General features: G+C 41.2%; 2 protein-coding genes across 3 annotated transcripts in view; both read left to right on the top strand.

The window, feature by feature from the left end:
- The first annotated feature begins 2,067 nt into the window (after positions 1-2,067).
- On the top strand, positions 2,068-5,869 carry LOC146968946 (uncharacterized). Its single transcript, XM_085759847.1, has 2 exons — positions 2,068-2,130; positions 4,802-5,869. Exon 2 carries the CDS (start codon positions 4,808-4,810, stop codon positions 5,684-5,686), a length of 879 nt encoding a protein of 292 aa, XP_085615973.1. The 5' UTR covers positions 2,068-2,130; positions 4,802-4,807; the 3' UTR covers positions 5,687-5,869.
- An 8,511-nt stretch (positions 5,870-14,380) lies between these two features.
- Positions 14,381-18,179, top strand: part of tnfsf10l (TNF superfamily member 10, like) — a 64,990-nt gene continuing 61,191 nt past the window's right edge. For both annotated transcript variants that reach the window (XR_015034296.1, XM_085759989.1), the window contains exon 1: positions 14,381-14,908. Coding sequence is in view for 1 of the 2 variants with exons in the window: in XM_085759989.1 (XP_085616115.1) it covers positions 14,687-14,908 (222 nt within the window). In the remaining variant the exon portion in view is untranslated. The remainder of the gene's footprint in view (positions 14,909-18,179) is intronic.

Here is an 18,179-nt window from a genome sequence, read left to right as displayed (position 1 = left end):
TACTGTTTTATTTCATTTGAACCTATTTGTGTTTTTTTCTATGGTGTTTCACATAAAACAAGCCACTACGACTACTGCAAAAATATGAATAGTATTGGGCCTTTACCAGTCTTGAAATGGAACGTGTGGGGCATCACAGCATGGTTTATATTCTGTTTGCGGTTTGCTTTTCCTTTGTTTATTTCAGCTTTTTCAATTTAACCCTCTGCCTAATACTTTTATATTTTATGGGAGGAGTTTTGTGTTGATTATGTCAAAACAAAGTTGTTGGATTTTGTGACATTTGTTGCCATGTTGAACAACTGCAGACCTCTTGCATTCATGCACCCCGTCCCTTCCCTCCATCCATTCAGATTATATCTACTGTTTATTTCATTTGAAGTTATTTGTGTTGTGGTGTTTACATAAAATAAGCCACTACTACAATGACTACTGCAAAAATATGAGTAGTATTGGGCCTTACCAGTCTTGAAATGGAACATGTGGGGCATCACAGCTTTACAAGACTAAACATGGTTTATATCTGTTTGCGGTTTTTGCTTTTCCTTTGTTTTTCCTTTGCTTTTTCAATTTAACCCTCTGCCTAATACTTTTATATTTTGTACGAGGAGTTTTGCGTTGATTATGTCAAAACAAAGTTGTTGGGTCTGACATTTTGTGACATTTGTTGCCATGTTGAACACCTGCATTCACTTTAGTTCACATTTAGTAAATGTTTCTGTTATGAACCACAGGTTATATTTCTTCTCCTGCATGTTTGTGTTTCTGATTTCCTCTAAATTCACAGTTAATCCTATATGAATGATTTCATGTTGTGAAATCAGCTCTCTGACACGCAGATAACCATTTCCTGAAGTGCAGAGAGAGCACAACAGGCCTCCCGGGGCTTACAGCACTCAATATAGTTTGGATTGTAGAGGGTCATAAAAAATTGTGGATCACATTCGTGCACCCAGAGGGCAAGTTCAGAGTGGACATCAGGAGAAGCTGGCAGCTAACAGCCATCCTGCTGCCAGGAGTTTGGGAGGGTCGTCTTTGATTCTTGTCTGAATGACGGGAATTGAGGCCATAAAGTGTTTCTGAGGCTTGTTAAGAGAATCAAATAAATCTGGGAAGATTTCATTTTAACCATCTTCTGATCTGGGGACAATGCCATATAGCTACATCATCTCTGCACAGACCCTACAACTGGATGACTAAACTGAAGTGAGCAAACATCACCTTGTTCAGCGTGGAGCACAAAACTAACAGGTTCAATTTTTATTTTTATTTTTAACTACAACAAAAAAACAAAGAAAGTTCCTGAGCTCCACCTTCACTTTATATGAACAGGATACTCTAATGCAACCCCAACCTTTACAGCTCACGCAGTGCAGTTCGGCATCTAATGAGGCCTGCAGGGAGATATCATCTCACAACACTGCTTTTATTTCATCGCCCCTCCCTGTTGTCCTCATCCAACACCAAGACAAAAGGCTTTCGTATGAGAGCATGCTCTTCCAGATTGCTTATGTAGACTCGGGGGGTGGATTGTTTCAGCCTTTAATTCTCAGGATTTAGTTGAAGCTGATAGTAAATCTGTATGGGTTTGGCTGCTAAAGTCAAGGTCATAAAATTGTTCACGTTGCACAATAACAATTAATGCAATGCAAACCCGATCCTTTTGTTGGACCACATCCCTGTGTATGTGTTATTTGGAAGGTAATACTTTTTAATCCACAATCATGTGAATTGTACTGGTGACCATTTTTCCTTTTCAGAAACCTTGAGGTCTCAGTCCTTTCTCACTATTTTTTGGTCAATCAAGAATATAATCAGAATTACATACTGTAATGTAATACAAATCCACCTTAATTGTATTCGATGGTAAAATGCTGGTTATAGCAGTTTAAGAATGACACACACAAAGGCCTTTTTTGTCATACTTTGAGCTTGTCGTTACAGAGTTAGATTGATGCAAATAAGGCTTGCGCGCGCACACACACACACACACACACACACACACAGAGGAAGTGAAAGCAACTTGTGAACTCATTTGTCAAACCATTTCCGTATGAACTCATTTGCAGTAGAGACACCAAAGAGCAAACCGTCATCGTGTTACTAACTGAGGACTTGGTCGACCTGCAGGTAGTATGGCTGCCTGATGTTTTCTGTGTCTTGTTTTCTTTTTCTTTTTTCTATTACATTTATGTAACTATTGGCTTCATTGTCTTCCAACTGGCCCCTAGGATTCCTCCTCTGACTTGCCAGTTATTGCAGTAAATCAGGAGATGCCCTTTTCTTTTCTTGCCTTAACTACTTTTGTAGCTTTAAATCTCTTATCGGTTAAGTTTTTTGGGGGGAAGACAAAAGATGATCGGTCTGGAAAATATATTTGGTAATTTGTGTGGCAAAGTGGATTTTAAAACCATATAGCCTATTTCTTTAAAGATTTCTTTTCTCTGGATTTGTCATATTTCAATACAAAGAATGAAAATATTTATGGAAGAAATAGAGTTTTTATGGAAGGTCACCGGAGACAGTGCATTGCCAACAATATTTTGCAATACACTGAATTGCTTTGTGTCCAGTTTCTGTGGGCATTGATGTAGATTGCTTTAGCTGTAGGTGAGGTGTTACCAAATCAGCATTAGGTTAGACAGGATTGTGCAACACAAGAACATCCAGGAATAAAGTAGCATCCTCATCTCATTCACATTCCTCTGCCCATCAGGATGTCCAAGTGAGTCTGCCCAGAGAAAACATTCTTTGTTTTAGCTGTAATTTGTTCCACATCTGCGCTTCAGTCTCTATCTTGTCTTCCCCTCTGGGTTGTCTCCATTTTGAAACCAGGCTACGGTCCACTCAATGAGTAATGACAGGTTAAAGGTGTGACAAATTGTATAAAGTTTGTAACATGCACACCAGGGGAGACGGCAATCTTTTGGTGAAGTGGATTCCCGTGACATATTTTCGCTTTGGCTGCATTGTGACGAAGCTCAGAGAAGACAGAGAGACTTTGTGTTTATGTGTGAGTGTTTGAGAGACAAAGCACTTACCACATAACCTGATTTGCCTAACATTTCTATTAGATTTGTATCACATATCACTCATATTATACTCCTGCAGAGGCAGAAAAATCAAACCATCATTTCGATTGCAACATGGCCGTAAATAATCCTGAAATCCATTGCTGGACAGAACTAAACTAAACAGTAGTAACACAACCCAGGAAGATCAGGATATTGTTAAGGTTGTCACTTTCAATTTCAAATTACTTTCTTAAAGTCTGTCTTATCTAGTCCTCTTTCTCAGTAAATCGCTACAGTCCAGTTGGTTGATGCATGCTAGGTTAGCTTTTTTTCTTTTTTTTTATTGAGACAAAGACCACAAATTTGGGATTAAAAGGTGAGTAATCCAAATCATCAAGTAAGCAACAGTTGGATTAGTAGATTGATACAATTGTAGCTGTACCATGAGATTAAACTAGCTAATTGCTTAAATTAGCACAGGCTTGGAAACAACTGTGTCTCAAACTACACAATTGATCATAATATATTTTCTTTCTGGCCAAACTAGCTTCGTATAGGGTTTACAACTTGCCAAAATGGTAAGAAAAAGGTCAACAAATGTTGTAAAGAAGGAACATTACACGTACAAAAAAACAACATGTTGCGGTTTTACGCTAAGTTAGCTGACTTATCCTAGACAAACTCGTATCTAACTGATCATGTAGGCCTACAGTATACGAAGAAGATGTTGCTATCTTCAACAGGAGATACAAAGGACTCATTTGAAAAGCCCACAGCCCTTTGAGAATCCTGCAGCAAAGTAGTTAGACAGTCTAGACCTCATTCATATAACTGATTCAAACAGTACCAGACCTTATCAATACAGCATTGTGAATCCATGCCCTGGAGGATCGCTGCATGAGTTTCCATGTTATGTCATATTGATAAATGTTTATACAAACACATCTGCAGGGTTAGTATTTCCTGTTTGCTGAATCAATCTTTGTTAATCAAAATTCATGCATCTGCCCAATGTTTTTTTCCCCATTCTATTGAAATGGAAACGGCTGTCTTATTTCATTTGTAGACATCAGCAAGCAGCCTGATATTTTCAGGTAACATTTCGTTTTCCCAGCCTCATATTTCGATTTATAAACAAAACCCAATCTACATCAACTACAGCTGTGTGCTAAATGAGTTTAGAAAAATGTCAGGTTGCTGCTACTGAAGCCAGCTCAGTATTTTTGTGCTAATCTGATACCGAACTGAACTTCCTGCTTGTCACATCCTGGCTGCCCGACAGCTCATATGGTGACAGGCTGTGGTCAGAGGCCTCAGTCTTACTTTCCATCTGAGAACGCACTGGGGACTTTCTGTTCTTTCTGTGCCTCTGTTTTCTTCCTTTATTTTTTACAAGAGCCCTGATTGCACTTTCTCTCTTTGACTGTTTCTTGAACACACAACACACTTTCAATTTGTAGCTTATCTATTTCTTCTCTAATCTGAAACAGGCAAGGAATGTAGAAGCAGAGCAGAGTGGAGGCTTAGAGCTCAACTGCTGCACCATTTAAGGGAAATATTTATGTCCTTCTTGGCTTTACAATAACTCAACATGTTGGCAAGAAATATTCCAATAAAAATACAAAAAAAAATGAACTAATTATAGGAACAAGGCAGTGGTTCAAACCATCCTTGGACCTTGCACTAGCCTTCACCACATTGTTGTTGAGAAAAAAAAGAGGCTCAGGGAAAAAGTTGAGCCTATATTTCTTTTCCTTTTACCGAGATTATTGCTTTTATTCTCACAGGAACCGATGCAGGCAGTGAGTGAAGATTCAAGGATGCCAGACCCCAATCTGGAAAACCTTGGTTTTCCTGCAGGCCACGGGAGCAACCACCAAAATGTTGGGGCTCTTGAGAAGTTTGCTCAAAGTATGGCAGAGAACATAATCCAGTCGTTTATAGACCAAATGGAAATGGCGGAACCAGAGGTGCCCGGCTCTAATGAAGGCCAGGAAAGGCTCGCTGAAGAGTTGGCGTCAGCGGTGATTGAGATCGCTCTGAGGGAAATTTGTGGCGGTTCCCAGAGTTCAAGATCAGCTGGGATGCAGATGGATGATGAACAAGCTGAGAACATGACGTTCTTGGATGGACCGAGGAAAGACAGAGACAGTTTGACCACGGACACAGAGATGGATCCAGTTGGAGAGCTCCTGCCCTACCACCCACCCCTGTCCCACTCCGGGCTCCCCATCATGGGATCCCTCGACTACCCCGATGCCCCTCCAACCACACCCCTCCTCCCTGAGCTTGAAAGGAGCAGAAACAGTTTTGCCCGGAGGTTGAAAGGAGGCCTGGCGAAGGTTTTTCTGCCTTCACCTCCTCCGCCGACGCCTAAGGACAAGGAGGACGATGCTGGATCTGTCAACAGCCAACGAGTGGACTTAATGGAACACCTGATGCATTCGCTGTCCACACACGATCTGGCAAGAGATTACTTCGAAGACGGGTCTCAACGCGGAGCCAAGTTGGAGGCCTTTGCTGAGGCTCTTTCCTGTAACATCATAGACTGGGTCTTGAACAACAAAAGCAGAGAGCAGATAGCGGACGACAGCGACCTTCATCTACTCGCCCAGCAACTGGCTGAAACCATCATCACTTCCTCCCTTGACGAGGCTAAAATGACTGTCTAGAGTTTTAACGTAACTAACGGGATCATATTTGTGATCACTGGCAATGTGCGCTCGTGCACAAAGGAACAAAAATATTGATATCTAGCCATGTTACCAGCGTGGTTTACTGGAACAACATTGGTCCGTAATCTGAAGTGAATGTTTTTCATTGGATTAATTTCTCAATAAATATCATCAAGATTACGAGGTTAATTTTGTTTTTGATGGAAAAGTAATGCACACCAAGGGTTGTGATGAGGTGCTTATCTCTGGATACAGACTTGATAGCAATAAGAGAGTGTGACACACGCTGGCTTCATGTCTGTTTTTCTTTTATTGAGACCGAAGAGGATTTGGCCTTCGTTAAGAGCTTGAGGAAAGAAAGCACAGAGGGAGCCAGAATGAACACCACTTTCTTCCTGCTCTTTAATCCTGAAATATTATCGGTTTATTATGAGAGATAACCACAGATCCAACAAAAAGACGGTTGACTAGCAGTTTAAACAAACCATAGCACTTTCCACCACATCCACAAGGCAAAGGTTTTCATTTCATAACAGATAAAATGTGCATTAGAAGGAAAACTGCTCGGGTTATGAGTGCAATTTTGACTGAGATCCAACAGTAATTACCACATATGTCCTTTAGATGGCAGCACAAGAGCAAGTTCCTGAGTACTTACAGCAGGAGGTCAGAAAGGTTAACCTCTAAAATGATGGAATTAATTGCAATTTTCTATAGGAATCTATATCATATTGTGTAATTATTATTCTTAGTCTATGTGCATTCATAATAACTTCTTTTTTTTTTCGGTTCACTGGTGAGATTTTCCTTTATCATGCAGGTAATCTTAGTTTATATGAGATTATTACTTTATCATGGATGGAAAACTTAAGTTTCACCTCTAAAAAGTACTTTTTTGAATCCAAAAATAACAAAACCTGCAGTTGGTTGTGGAGGTTTCATGAATTTCTGCCCTACCACAACTACATGGCACGCTGCACAAGTTTATAATCAAGTACAGTGTTGGGGATTTAGATGCAGAGTGATCCATTCATCCCCCGCACTCGACATGAATATTGGCATTTGGGATGAATTTGTGTTCTGGCATCAAGGAAACTCATTTTCATACTCACTAACTTACTGAGGTCAGATCTGGAGGAAGAAGGAGCCATGGTGCCCAACCAAATGGTGACGTGAGCCTTCAAAGAAATGAGAATAAAAACAGTTTTATTTTCTATTCTTTTTGTTATTAATCACCAACTCCTTGAACATGTCAGCGAAATGCTACATTTGCTGAAAGGAAAGATTTGCTGAACCTCTAAACAGCAGCTTGCAACAAAGAGTTTTATTGTTCTTCGTCATCAGTTTCAAGTACACACACGTCTACAGCTGAAGAAAATGGGTTAGCAATCAAAGTGAAACACACAAAGAGACCAATGCTGATGTTTGCATCTGCGCATGGAAACACAAATACACACAGAGCTGCAAATAACACAAAGCCCTTCTCTCTCTCTCTCTCTCTCCGACACAGATGGAGTGAGTGGGTGGGAAGACAAAGTCGGTGTGTGTGAGCATAAATATAGGAGTGTGAGATCATTGACAACCTGGTCTGAATGGGGGAATTGGGTCAACAAGGATTTTGGCCTAAAATCATATAATGATTCTAGTCCAGATTCAGATTCAACCATAGATCTAACTTTAAAATGACATGGTAAAGGCCCAAATATCTCACAAAAACCAAGTGGATAGAACATTCATGGTACCCAAAGAGGACAAACTATACAGACATTAATGCTTCTGACTTTTCCTCTAGCACCACCATAGGGAAAACGTCTCACGAGAAATGTCTCGGATGGATTACAAATAAAATTCAGTACAGAAATCTCTGTGAGGCTGAAGTGTAAAAGGTTGACAATGCTCTGATTTTGGGTTAAAAACAACCCAGGGTGCTGTATGACCTATTGGCAGACATTTGCTTCTTACTGTTGAGAGTTTGTATAATATCTCTCGGACACCAAAACACACATGCATAGTGCCTCATTATATTTAGACAGTCGGTCAAATCCCTGACGTCTCTCTGACCCGATTGTTGGATTTGGAAAGTTGTAGAAATTGTCGTATGGAGACCAAACTCAATACAGTGTCAGAAAAGGTGTCAGGGTGGAGGTTTCTTTAGTTCTCCAGCCATCTCCGTTACATTTAATGACTTTTACAGATACAACTAGTGACAGAAAATAAAATCCCATATTTCACTTCACATTTTTCTTCTTGGAGCTAAACGTTGGAAGTGTTTAACTTGAGCTACGTACAGTATAGGCTACGTATCCACGAAAACAGTGCACAATACAAGTGTGTGTGTGATAGTCCCTGGGATCTGATACATAATATGTCATGGAATGCTGAGTCTGAACTTTTGACTCCCACTGCTGATCACCATTATGTTTTCTCACCACAGGACCCTAACTGACTGATACACTCACACACACACACACACACACACTGAGACACGTGCACACATAGATAAGCTGCAGGGCTGGGTGGACAGCTGTGGTGTCAGAGGACACACACACACACACACACACACACACACACACACAGTGAGGCACACACACAAACATCTGGAGAAATGCTTGTTGTGTTGTCAGGTGGTGGTTGACTGCCAGGAAGACGGATGGACTGAGGGAGGAGATGGAAAAGGGAAGCAGCATAATGACGCATATGTAGCTTATAGCAGAGGAGGTTGTATATGCAGTACCAGAAAATATATGGCAGAGATACATAATCTCTTTGTCTGTCCCAGCGGAAGCTTAATCCTTCGAAAATTCAATTTATTCGCCATTTATAACTGAAACAGTTTGCATCCGCCAGATATTCAATGTACATTTAGTACTTTCATGGAGTTGGGGAGGATCAATTACACTATCTGTGTCCTGAAAATACAGATAAGCCTGTTAGTGTCTTTTTTTCTTTACTTGCACAAGTAGAAAGTAACATCTTAAAGGGTCTTTCAGTCATTCTTGGCACATAAATACAATGTTTAGTTAAAACTTTAAAGCAGAAGTAAGCGGAATATTTGTGTTAATATAAGTCTTAAATAGTTATATCTTCCGACAGCAATCACTTATATAGAGTGTTTGGTCTGAAACACGGGTCTGTCAGTCACTCTGCTCTGCTGTAAGCCGAGGAGAAAACTTTCCTTGTATCCTACAACCTTTATCCAATGAGGAGAGAGAATGGCATAAAGGGGCGGTCCTCTCTTCGTGTGCAGCCAAGGGGTGCGCATGAATGTGGTGACGTAGGGACGAGGGCGGGGACTGCTAACTCCATCGGCTGACAGGAAGTTAGCCAAAACGACCGGATCGCTTACTTCTGCTTTAACTTTATTTATCTGATATTTGGTACCCTGTTCATTTGTTGAAAAAACTAGGCCTATAGTTAATTATGAAATATCATTCAGTTTAATCCACCAAGAAGAAACTGTGATATTAAAATAAGTGTTTATTTATTTTCATTTCATTGTTTTCATGTTTCTGGTGTACTGATTAATATTTTTATCAAAAGTTTTAATTCTACTTTTGTTCCAGCCAACTCTCTTTTAGAAATATTTGGTAGGAGTTTGTGAGCTAACTGCTAGCCTAGTTGTAGCTCTCAGCTCTCAGTTGATAGACTTGTAGATTTCTGCAGAATGTATTAAAGCTTTTTCACTAAAAATGACAAGGTTGGGGAGGAGGTGAATAAAAAAGAAAAGAAAAGAAAAAAGGTTGTAGTCGTGATAAAGGGCAGATTGGCTACACTGACCCACTATTGGAAAGTGATCAGATCAGGGCGTTTGCTAGCTAGTTAGCATGCAAACGTCAGTAGAGGAAAACACATGAGTTTTGAGCTTTGACGTAGCTTCCCGCCTCTGGAGGGCTTGGTGAGTAAAGGAATGAAATATGATGAAAACTCACATTGTTTCTTTCAGACTTTTTGGACGTAAACAGCTGCTAATGCTAACGGTGGTGATGTAGGAATAGAAAAATGTACAAATAGTTCTTTTGAAGAAGTTTCCTCTCTTCTCTCCTGATGACACTGCTATTCGTGGTCGACTCGTTTTTTACCGGCACTCACTTGATCCTGTCTGACTGTATCTCAGCGCCGCGCCAGGATCACACAGCTCAGACATGTGGAGGTTTTTTTTTTCTTTCTACGTGGACACAAATTCCCATCATTCCTAGCTTGAAACATTGGACATAAATTGGAGCATTTGTTTCCATTTTCTTTTCCAGATGAGTTTGATTTATCGCACAGCTTCGATGATGTCAGGTCGAATTAGAGTGATTTTTTAAAACACTGAACCTCTGAAATTTTAAACATGCTTTTAGAGTTTTATGTCGACCTTATCGCAAGCAGCAGTAGCCTTAAGATTAAAGAAATTGGCCTGTAACTACAGGACTGCTCGTTCCACTGATTTAACCGTCTGGGAAAGAGGTGTCCTGCCAAACTAACAAATGCTCCTTCACAGCTTCCAGTCTCAAATGTGAAGGCAGCTACTACCAGAGAGAAAGCATATGTGCTCAACTGCATTTTTCTTACATAATAAAACAGCGTGGAATAAAACTGAAGAACAAAACAGTGGAAATACAATTTGTCCCAGGTATGATACATACAGAACAGTATTTCAGGGCTGCTGAGTGCACCAGTCAGACTATTTTATGACACTGCCATTGGCTACTGGCTGTGAGTTCGTAAATCTGAGTGAGACGGGATCAGCACACCCGCAGAGTCAGACGGACCTCTGTGTTACACTGTTTAAGTGATGGGTCACAAGAGGCTGTTTTATTTTCCCTACCTTGGTTACTGATCATAAAAAACAATGATTAAGTGTTGTTGTACTTGCGCAGAATGTGTTGGCCTCGCATGAGTGTCGCAAAAACTTAACTCAACAAAAGCTTTGTTATTTACATCACTACAAAACCCGGGGCTGAGAACAATGGTGGCTTTCAGTAGCCCCAGTAGTCTGTCTTTCATATTTTCAACATTACATTTCCAAATCACAGGGGTAGGAATCAGATTTTCTAAAAATAAACATTCGATGATCCTTGAAGAACCTGAGATATCATTTACAAAGACTTTTCCCAAGAACCTTTCAGACCCTTCTAACCATCTGATGAAAAAATATTTAGTTGGTGTAGAAATACCAAGTCTTCTTGCCAAATTTATACAAAGTGAACTATTATTTTAAAATTTCTCATCATTTAAAGGTGCTTTATTTATATTGGTAGATAAAGGTAGCCTACTTTCTATTTCTATTGGTAGATATTGATGTTTCTTGCATATATGTTGGTTTTTCATGCAAAATAACCTGTTACATGTGGAACCCTGCTAGCATCTGTCAAGCTAAAGACCCATACTAATAACGTAACATGCTAATATTGATGGTTAGCCTATTGTTATGGTGCTAAAATTTGCAAGTTAGCACTGAACAAAACTCAGCTAATAAACCAAAGAATTTGACCAAATGATGATGCCAGGTGAAAAATCAGGGGGCCACTAAAGATCTCTCAATTTATCCAGCTGTTTTTAAGCCATTTCATTAAAACATCAACCTTGTGTTGACCCCAGAGGGAAAGACAATGGGAATTTTTTTCTTTTTTATCACAATTCATCAAATCCAACAAATCCATCTAGCGAAGGTATATTTGTCTTAGGAAAGCTTTTAAAGACAAAGAGCTTATGTCTGGCAGTCTCAATGTGAGAACAGACGGATTATTTGTTTCATCCAAATGTTTAAGAGTCTTTGAGGATTCTGGGAAAACCTTCAGAACAGTGGTGAGCATTGTTAAACGACCTACTGCGGATCGCCAGGTGTTTCTGTTTCGGCAAATCAGATGCTTATCTCTGTTACTGTGGATGTGATGGTAAAACATGAGCCTTGACATAACACAGGAAGACTTCCCTGCATCTTAATCCACCTTTCTGCAGGTCTTCCGCATGCCTAGCGTGTCTCCAACAGATATTTTGATCAGGAGAAGGTTTGAGAAGCTCAAGAAGGGACGTTTCCTTGGACCTTTCGGAAACTTGTCGTCCTTTTTTATAACCACTGAGAATCTGAACTGATCACAGGCTTTGTTTTGCATTAAAACAACAGGCTCTGGCATCTCTGTTTTGGAGGCCTTCCCAGAGGATGTTGCCTGTGGTGAACTTCGGGTAAGGAAGATATTGGACTCAGCCTGGAGAAACAACAGTGATTTGATGAAAACTTGGGAAAACAACAATTTAAAGCAAATGTTATAGCTGTGGAATCACTTAATCGTTTCCAAATCTCTCTGGGATAGTTGCACATGTAAGAGTTTGACTGCAGGCAACCAGTGCAGGTGTTGAGTGTTATCCTGTTATCCTTCGATAGAGATCTGACTGTTTCAGGGGGTCAAACCTGTGACCTTTCAGCGCTGAGTCATCTTCAAATGCCAAACGCTTTCTATCACAAGTGTTTCTGTTGACACGGACTCTTTCTTATAATTTCAATGCTGGAGATTCCACCACATATGTTTTGATATTTCAGACAGTCCAGATTTTATTCCGTCTCCTTTGCAGATTCTTTGGGGGCGACTTGGGTATACGTCAAGTCCCGATCACTGCAATGGATGGCTTTAACATCTGGTGCAAAAACTCAAGGGACCGTGCCAGAATCTGCTTGGATCCCTCTCGCATTTGACAACAACGTTCACAAATCAAAAAGCCTTAAACGGAGAACGAAGGCCTCCGACTGTGATGCTGCACAGAGGAAACTCGACGGAGAAAGGAGCAGAGGTGTAGGGGCGTTGGTTTGAAGTCAGTTTTCTCTGCTTTGTGGAAGAAGTAAAAGTTATTAAAAGTTTTAATATTTTCATTCAGCCAACTCCTTTTTTGAGAAATATTTTGTACTTTAGAGTTTGTCAGCTAACCGCTAGCTTTGTAGTTGGTAGACATTTAGATTTCTGCAAAAAGTAAAGCTTTTTCACTAAAAATGACAAGGTTGAAGATGATGATGAATGAAAAAAAAATGGTTGTAGTAGTAATACAGAGCAAATTTGAGGCTGCACTGACCCACTATTGGAAAGTGATAAGATTGGGCCGTTTGCTAGCTAGTTAGCATGCAAACGTCAGAAGAGGAAAAGACAAAACGGAGAACGAAGGCGTCCAACTGCGATGCTGCACAGAGGAAACTCGACGAAGAAAGGAGCAGAGGTGTAGGGGTGCTGTTTTGAAGTCAGTTTTCTCTGCTTTGTAGAAGAATAAATGTAGAAATGTTTCCCTCTGATGGTCTGGAGCTGTTGGTCTGGCTCTGACCCAAGCTCATCTGCCTCCCATCCTGCATAAACAGCCCCGACACTGGGCATATACACACACACACACACACACACACACTGCATCACACACTGCTTCCCAGCTGTTTGCAGCGATGGACAGGAAACAAAGGCTGTTGTTTAGAGCTGAGCTGTAAACACAGTTTTTGTCTGTCTCCTTCCTTTAAAAAACCTTTTGTTGTCTGTTGAGGGGGAAAGATGAGCTGGATCACGTCGGTCTGTGTCCGAGGACAGACGACCAGGAGGAGGAGGTCGGTGCTCGCTGCTTTCTTTCTGAAACCTGCGTTGTGCCCAGGGCTGCATGTCTGACTGACTGAGTGCAGCTTTGTGATGTGTTTGGAGACCAAAGTTTAAATATTTAATCGGGACTGCACTTGTTTCACGGAGATAAAGTGGAGGGCGCTGAGCAAATATTTGCTCTCAAACAGTGGAAAGTCACAGAAACACACACACACACACACACACACACACACACACACACACACACACACACACACACACACACACACACACACACACACACACACACACACACACACACACACACACACACAGAAAGCTACAGCTCCAACAAAGTGTTTCCATTATTGATTAATCTGCACTTGATTAAACATATTGATCCTTTGCTACACTGTTCAAAATATTGAAAAAGGTGCTTTTGTTCGACGACCCATCCCAAAACTGGTAAATGTTCACCTTTAAGTGACTGAAACCAGAGATGTTTTTACTTTCTTTTTGTTTTTTGTTAATCAAATAATGACATTAACTGATTAATCAACTATTATTTCACTTCACTCCCTCAGCAGCTCCTTACTGTAAATCTGAGCAGTGAGGGAGACAGCGCCCTCTGTCAGGTCAATATGGAATCAGCAATCTGTCAAAAAAAACCCCACATCACCATAAAGAAATTATCAACTTTTTTTTTTTTGACACAGACTGTTGAAATAGATCAAATCCTTGCAGCAGAGTCAGAGTGGACACACAGCTGCTGCAGAAACAGGGTGGATCCGTTTGCATCATTGTGACATATTTAGAAATGAGACAAAAAGTCAATGTATTTCAACTATGTGAAGAACCTGCATTTTTAAAGGAGGGAGAAGATTTTGAGGCATGAAATGCAAGAAAAAAAAAGAGACAGAGAGATAACATATTTTGTTCCTCGATGAAGGAAAACTGGCAAAAAAAGATAGAAAAAAAATCTGTTTTTTATGTTTTTCTTCTTTTCTTGGTTTTCCTCTGTTGAAGCCTAGACAGCAGAAAGAAAGAGAGAGAGAAAGAGAGAGAAAGAGAGAGAGAGAGCATTCCTCCACTGCTCCAGGGTGATGAAGAGGCTAGGCCAGCCCCCCTCTCTCTCTCTGTCTCTCTCTCTCCTCCACCAGCTCCCACTTTACGCAGCAGCTGAGCAGCTGAACAGACATGGACTCGTCCACACTTTAACTCTCAGCTCGTCTCTCTCTCTCTCTCTCTCTCTCTACTTCTTCTCCTCCACCTCCTCCTCCTCCTCCTCTCCCGCTGAGAGAAGCGAGCAGCTCATCGGACGCATGGAGCTCTAAAAACTCCGGACTTTTTTTTTTTTTTAATTTAATTCTCGGTCACTCGGTCACTAAAGTCTTGTGGAAACTGTTTATTGTTTTCCTTTTGTGTGTGTGTTTGCGGTTTTCCCGAGTCTTACTCATGCGTCGGGAATGCCATGGCCACTCCGAACGCACAGCAGCAGCACCAGGATTATTTCAGATCGGTGAGCAGCGAGTCCACCACCTACATGATGGTCCCGGCCGGAGGAGCGAGCGGGACGAGGCGCAAGGAGGCGCCGTCCAAGATGTGGGTGGCGATGGTGGTGATAGTGGTGGTGGTCCTGCAGATCGCCTCCACCACGGGGCTCTTTGTCTACCTGAACATGTCCATATCAGAGGTAAGAAGACACTCGCTTTCTCTCTCTGCGGCTTTTGCGTCTCTTTTGCAGGGGAAGTTGTTTCCTCTTTTCTTTTTTTTAGCGTAGGTAAAACCTGGAGGAACTCTCTACTGTGCACTGAACTGACAAGAAACACCAGCATAGGGTTGAACTCAAAGTTGAATCTTACATACAGACTCATATTTATGCGCTTCTTTTTTTGTTTTTGCTGGAGTAAAGTTGTCATTTATATATATAAAGTTTAAGGGATTTTTCCCCAGACACATTTTTCTTAAAGGAGTAACTCGGTTCTGGAGAAGCTCGCCCCCGCTTCTCTCTGGCTCGGTCAAAGAATGTGGATCTCCCCAAGCAAGCGAAGTGGAGGCAGAGAGAGAGAGAAAGAGAGAGTGAGAGAGTGGGGGGCAATAAGCGCGTCTGTCTGTCCGGACAGCGTTTATTGGACTAAACGGGTTAAATGGCGTGCGTAAAGGAAACATATTGGAGCCATTTGGTGAAAAGGCACAAAGTAGTCAGAAGCTGTCGAGCGGGATCGTGGTTGGGAAGTGGGTTACAGATGTGTGCAGAGATGAAATATGCAGTGATGGAGGAGGTGGGATAATCCCCCCAGAGGTTCCACTTTAAGCCATCCTTATCTCCTTAGATAAACATGTTCACATCGTGCTGCTCTAATGCGTCTGTAGAGGCAGAAATATAGACATGCCTTTAGGTGTTTTTTAATAAAAACAAAAGTTGTGAAGTTAAGGGAGTTTCACTTCTGTCTTGCTGCAGTCACTCCAAGTCAAAAGTGACATGGTTTGTTGTTTGTCCTGAGGCAACACTGCAAAAACTCAAAATCTTTCCAAGAATATTTGTCTTGTTTCTTGCCAAAATGTCTCATTTCTAGTCAAAACTAATCTCTTTCCACTTTAAATGAGACTCATCACCTAAAAATGAACTTGTTTTTAGATAATTTTCACTTGTTTCAAACTAATTTTCACTTGAAATAAGTAGAAAAATCTGCCAGTGAAAGGAAGTTTTTTGTGCTTGTAATAAGGAAGAAAAACTTGCTCCACTATCAGATTTTTCTACTTATTTCAAATGAAAATAGACTTGAAATAAGTAAAAAACGTGTCTAAAAACAAGCTACTTCGTATAAATATACATATTTTAGGTATAATGAGATTAGTGTTGACTAGAAATGACATTTTGACTAGAAATAAGACAAATATTCTTGGTAAGATTTTGAGTTTTTGCAGTGAACTCAGTGTTGGAGGAAAGCTGGTGTTGACAAGTGAACTCTAGGGTCTGATTGGACCAATCCAGACTCTTATTGGAGCAATAATCAAATATAAACCTCCAGAGTTGCACCTGTGGCTTCCTCCTGTCTCTGTTACCAAGAAAACACACATACACACAGTACAGTGTGTATCAGGTGAGGTGATACCCTCACCCAGAGGAAGGGTATATATTGGTCATTTGGAGAAAAAAAACAAAAAACCTTGCAGGGATGAAGCTGGAAGCTCCCGCTGATGCGTGAAGCCGCCCCGGCGAGAGGCCTCAGTGAAACTGTAACCGCACTGCCGTCAGAGAGAGGAAGCTCGGACTGAGCGTCTGCCACACGAGATCCAGCGTCTGTCAGGAGAGATGTGAAACGTGTCAGGCTTTTTTCTTCCCTCCCTTCCTCTCCTCCAGTGGTGGTCCTCCTCATGCTGCCGAGCAAAACACGTGGAGGGATAAGTTAAGTCCATCCTGAAATACTAAACCGGTGCATCTGTCTCTCTCCTGCCACGTTTCGCAGCTGAAAACGGAGGCTAATTTCCTTAACACGTCCTCTGAGGAATGAGGAAGGAGTGGGGGGGGGGATGATCTGATAGCTATGTTTCTGGTCCAACCTCGGACGACATCTAACGAGCGACGAGTGGAAACACCAGTCCAGGATCGTTCAGACCTGATACTCACACACACAAAGCCTTTGTCGCGGTCGGCCACGTGTCGTTGATCAAAGCTTTGTTTTTTAAATCAGAAAACAGATGCTAATGTTTTGATGTGAAGTCCTTGACAGTGAATCACAAAGCAGGGGAAACACAGGGCACAAATAGCCCATAATAGTCCATAATCCTTTGATATGATCCGTTAAAAGATGGTCAACCAGTTAAGGTTCCTTATTTTACACTTCTTCTGTCTTGGAGATGTAGTTTAAGAACCAAAAACCACCTCAGATAAGTTTTACATCTCCTCTTTTGAAGCCACTTTCTGAAGCCCATGCTTCGTTGTGACATCACAACGTTACAGACCCCTTTGGTGAGCCAATCAAAAGAGTGTTTTCTGAGTGACTGAGTAGAAATGTAGCAGATTTCAGGTTAAACGCTTAAGAGAAACCAATAGCGAAATGCTTTGTTGTGACATCACAAAGTGACAGGAAGTCCTGACGGCTGGTTTTAAGGCTTTGTTTCTGAATACAGGCTGTGTGCATTTCTCTGTGGACTGAAGCTTTGATACTTTCACAGTATTAATATAGAACCTAGAGCTGCTTTATAATCACACTAGACATGGACATCTACCTTTATACCGTATGGAGCTTTAATACAAACATCTACCTTTATACTGTATGGAGCTTTAATACAAACATCTATCTCTATATATGGGACCTTTAACGTATCATTACTGGGTCACAGCTGTTGGAAACTCCGGTGACAAGTGTATGGTGAAGTTAATAGCATGGTTAGAAGTACAGTTTAGGATAAATGGTTTGTGATTACATGGGTCGTGTTTCATTTCTGACCCCTCGTTGCCTCTCTGTCATGACATGAGGAAATTTAAAGGCAACTATATGAGACTTTGGTTGTGTCTGTTTCCAATAGACTTATTGGCATCGATCTCGTATCAGCGGAGGCATCTGTAGAAATGTGTTTAAAACGACTTTATGTGCTCCATTGATGAGATCGTAAAAATGAACCCTAGGCGTACCCAGTGCATTAAAAGCCTATTTTACAACTTGAGGAGTGCGTTTTGAATTGAGTTTTTCCTTCTCTGACACATCAGAGGTGGCAGGAAGTCACATAAGGAATAGTTTAGACTTGATACTGTACAGAGACTAAATGGAAAACGTGGAGCTTTGTGTCTGCATGTTGGGGGATCCCCTGGTTCTCATGCGAAGGCCGGCTATTTTTACTCTGGAAACAGGCCCGTCTTTGAGTGGCGCTGGCGTTAACACCCCATGCCAGCCTGGCTAAGACAAAGGACGCCAGGAACAATGACCATCGCATAATGAGGAACGCTCCAGTGTTGCCTC

This window comes from Trachurus japonicus, chromosome 18, assembly GCF_045865225.1.
Source record: "Trachurus japonicus isolate A0001 chromosome 18, Traja_1.0".
Classification (NCBI taxonomy): Eukaryota; Metazoa; Chordata; class Actinopteri; order Carangiformes; family Carangidae; genus Trachurus; species Trachurus japonicus.
This window is presented reverse-complemented; position numbering and strand designations above follow the sequence as displayed.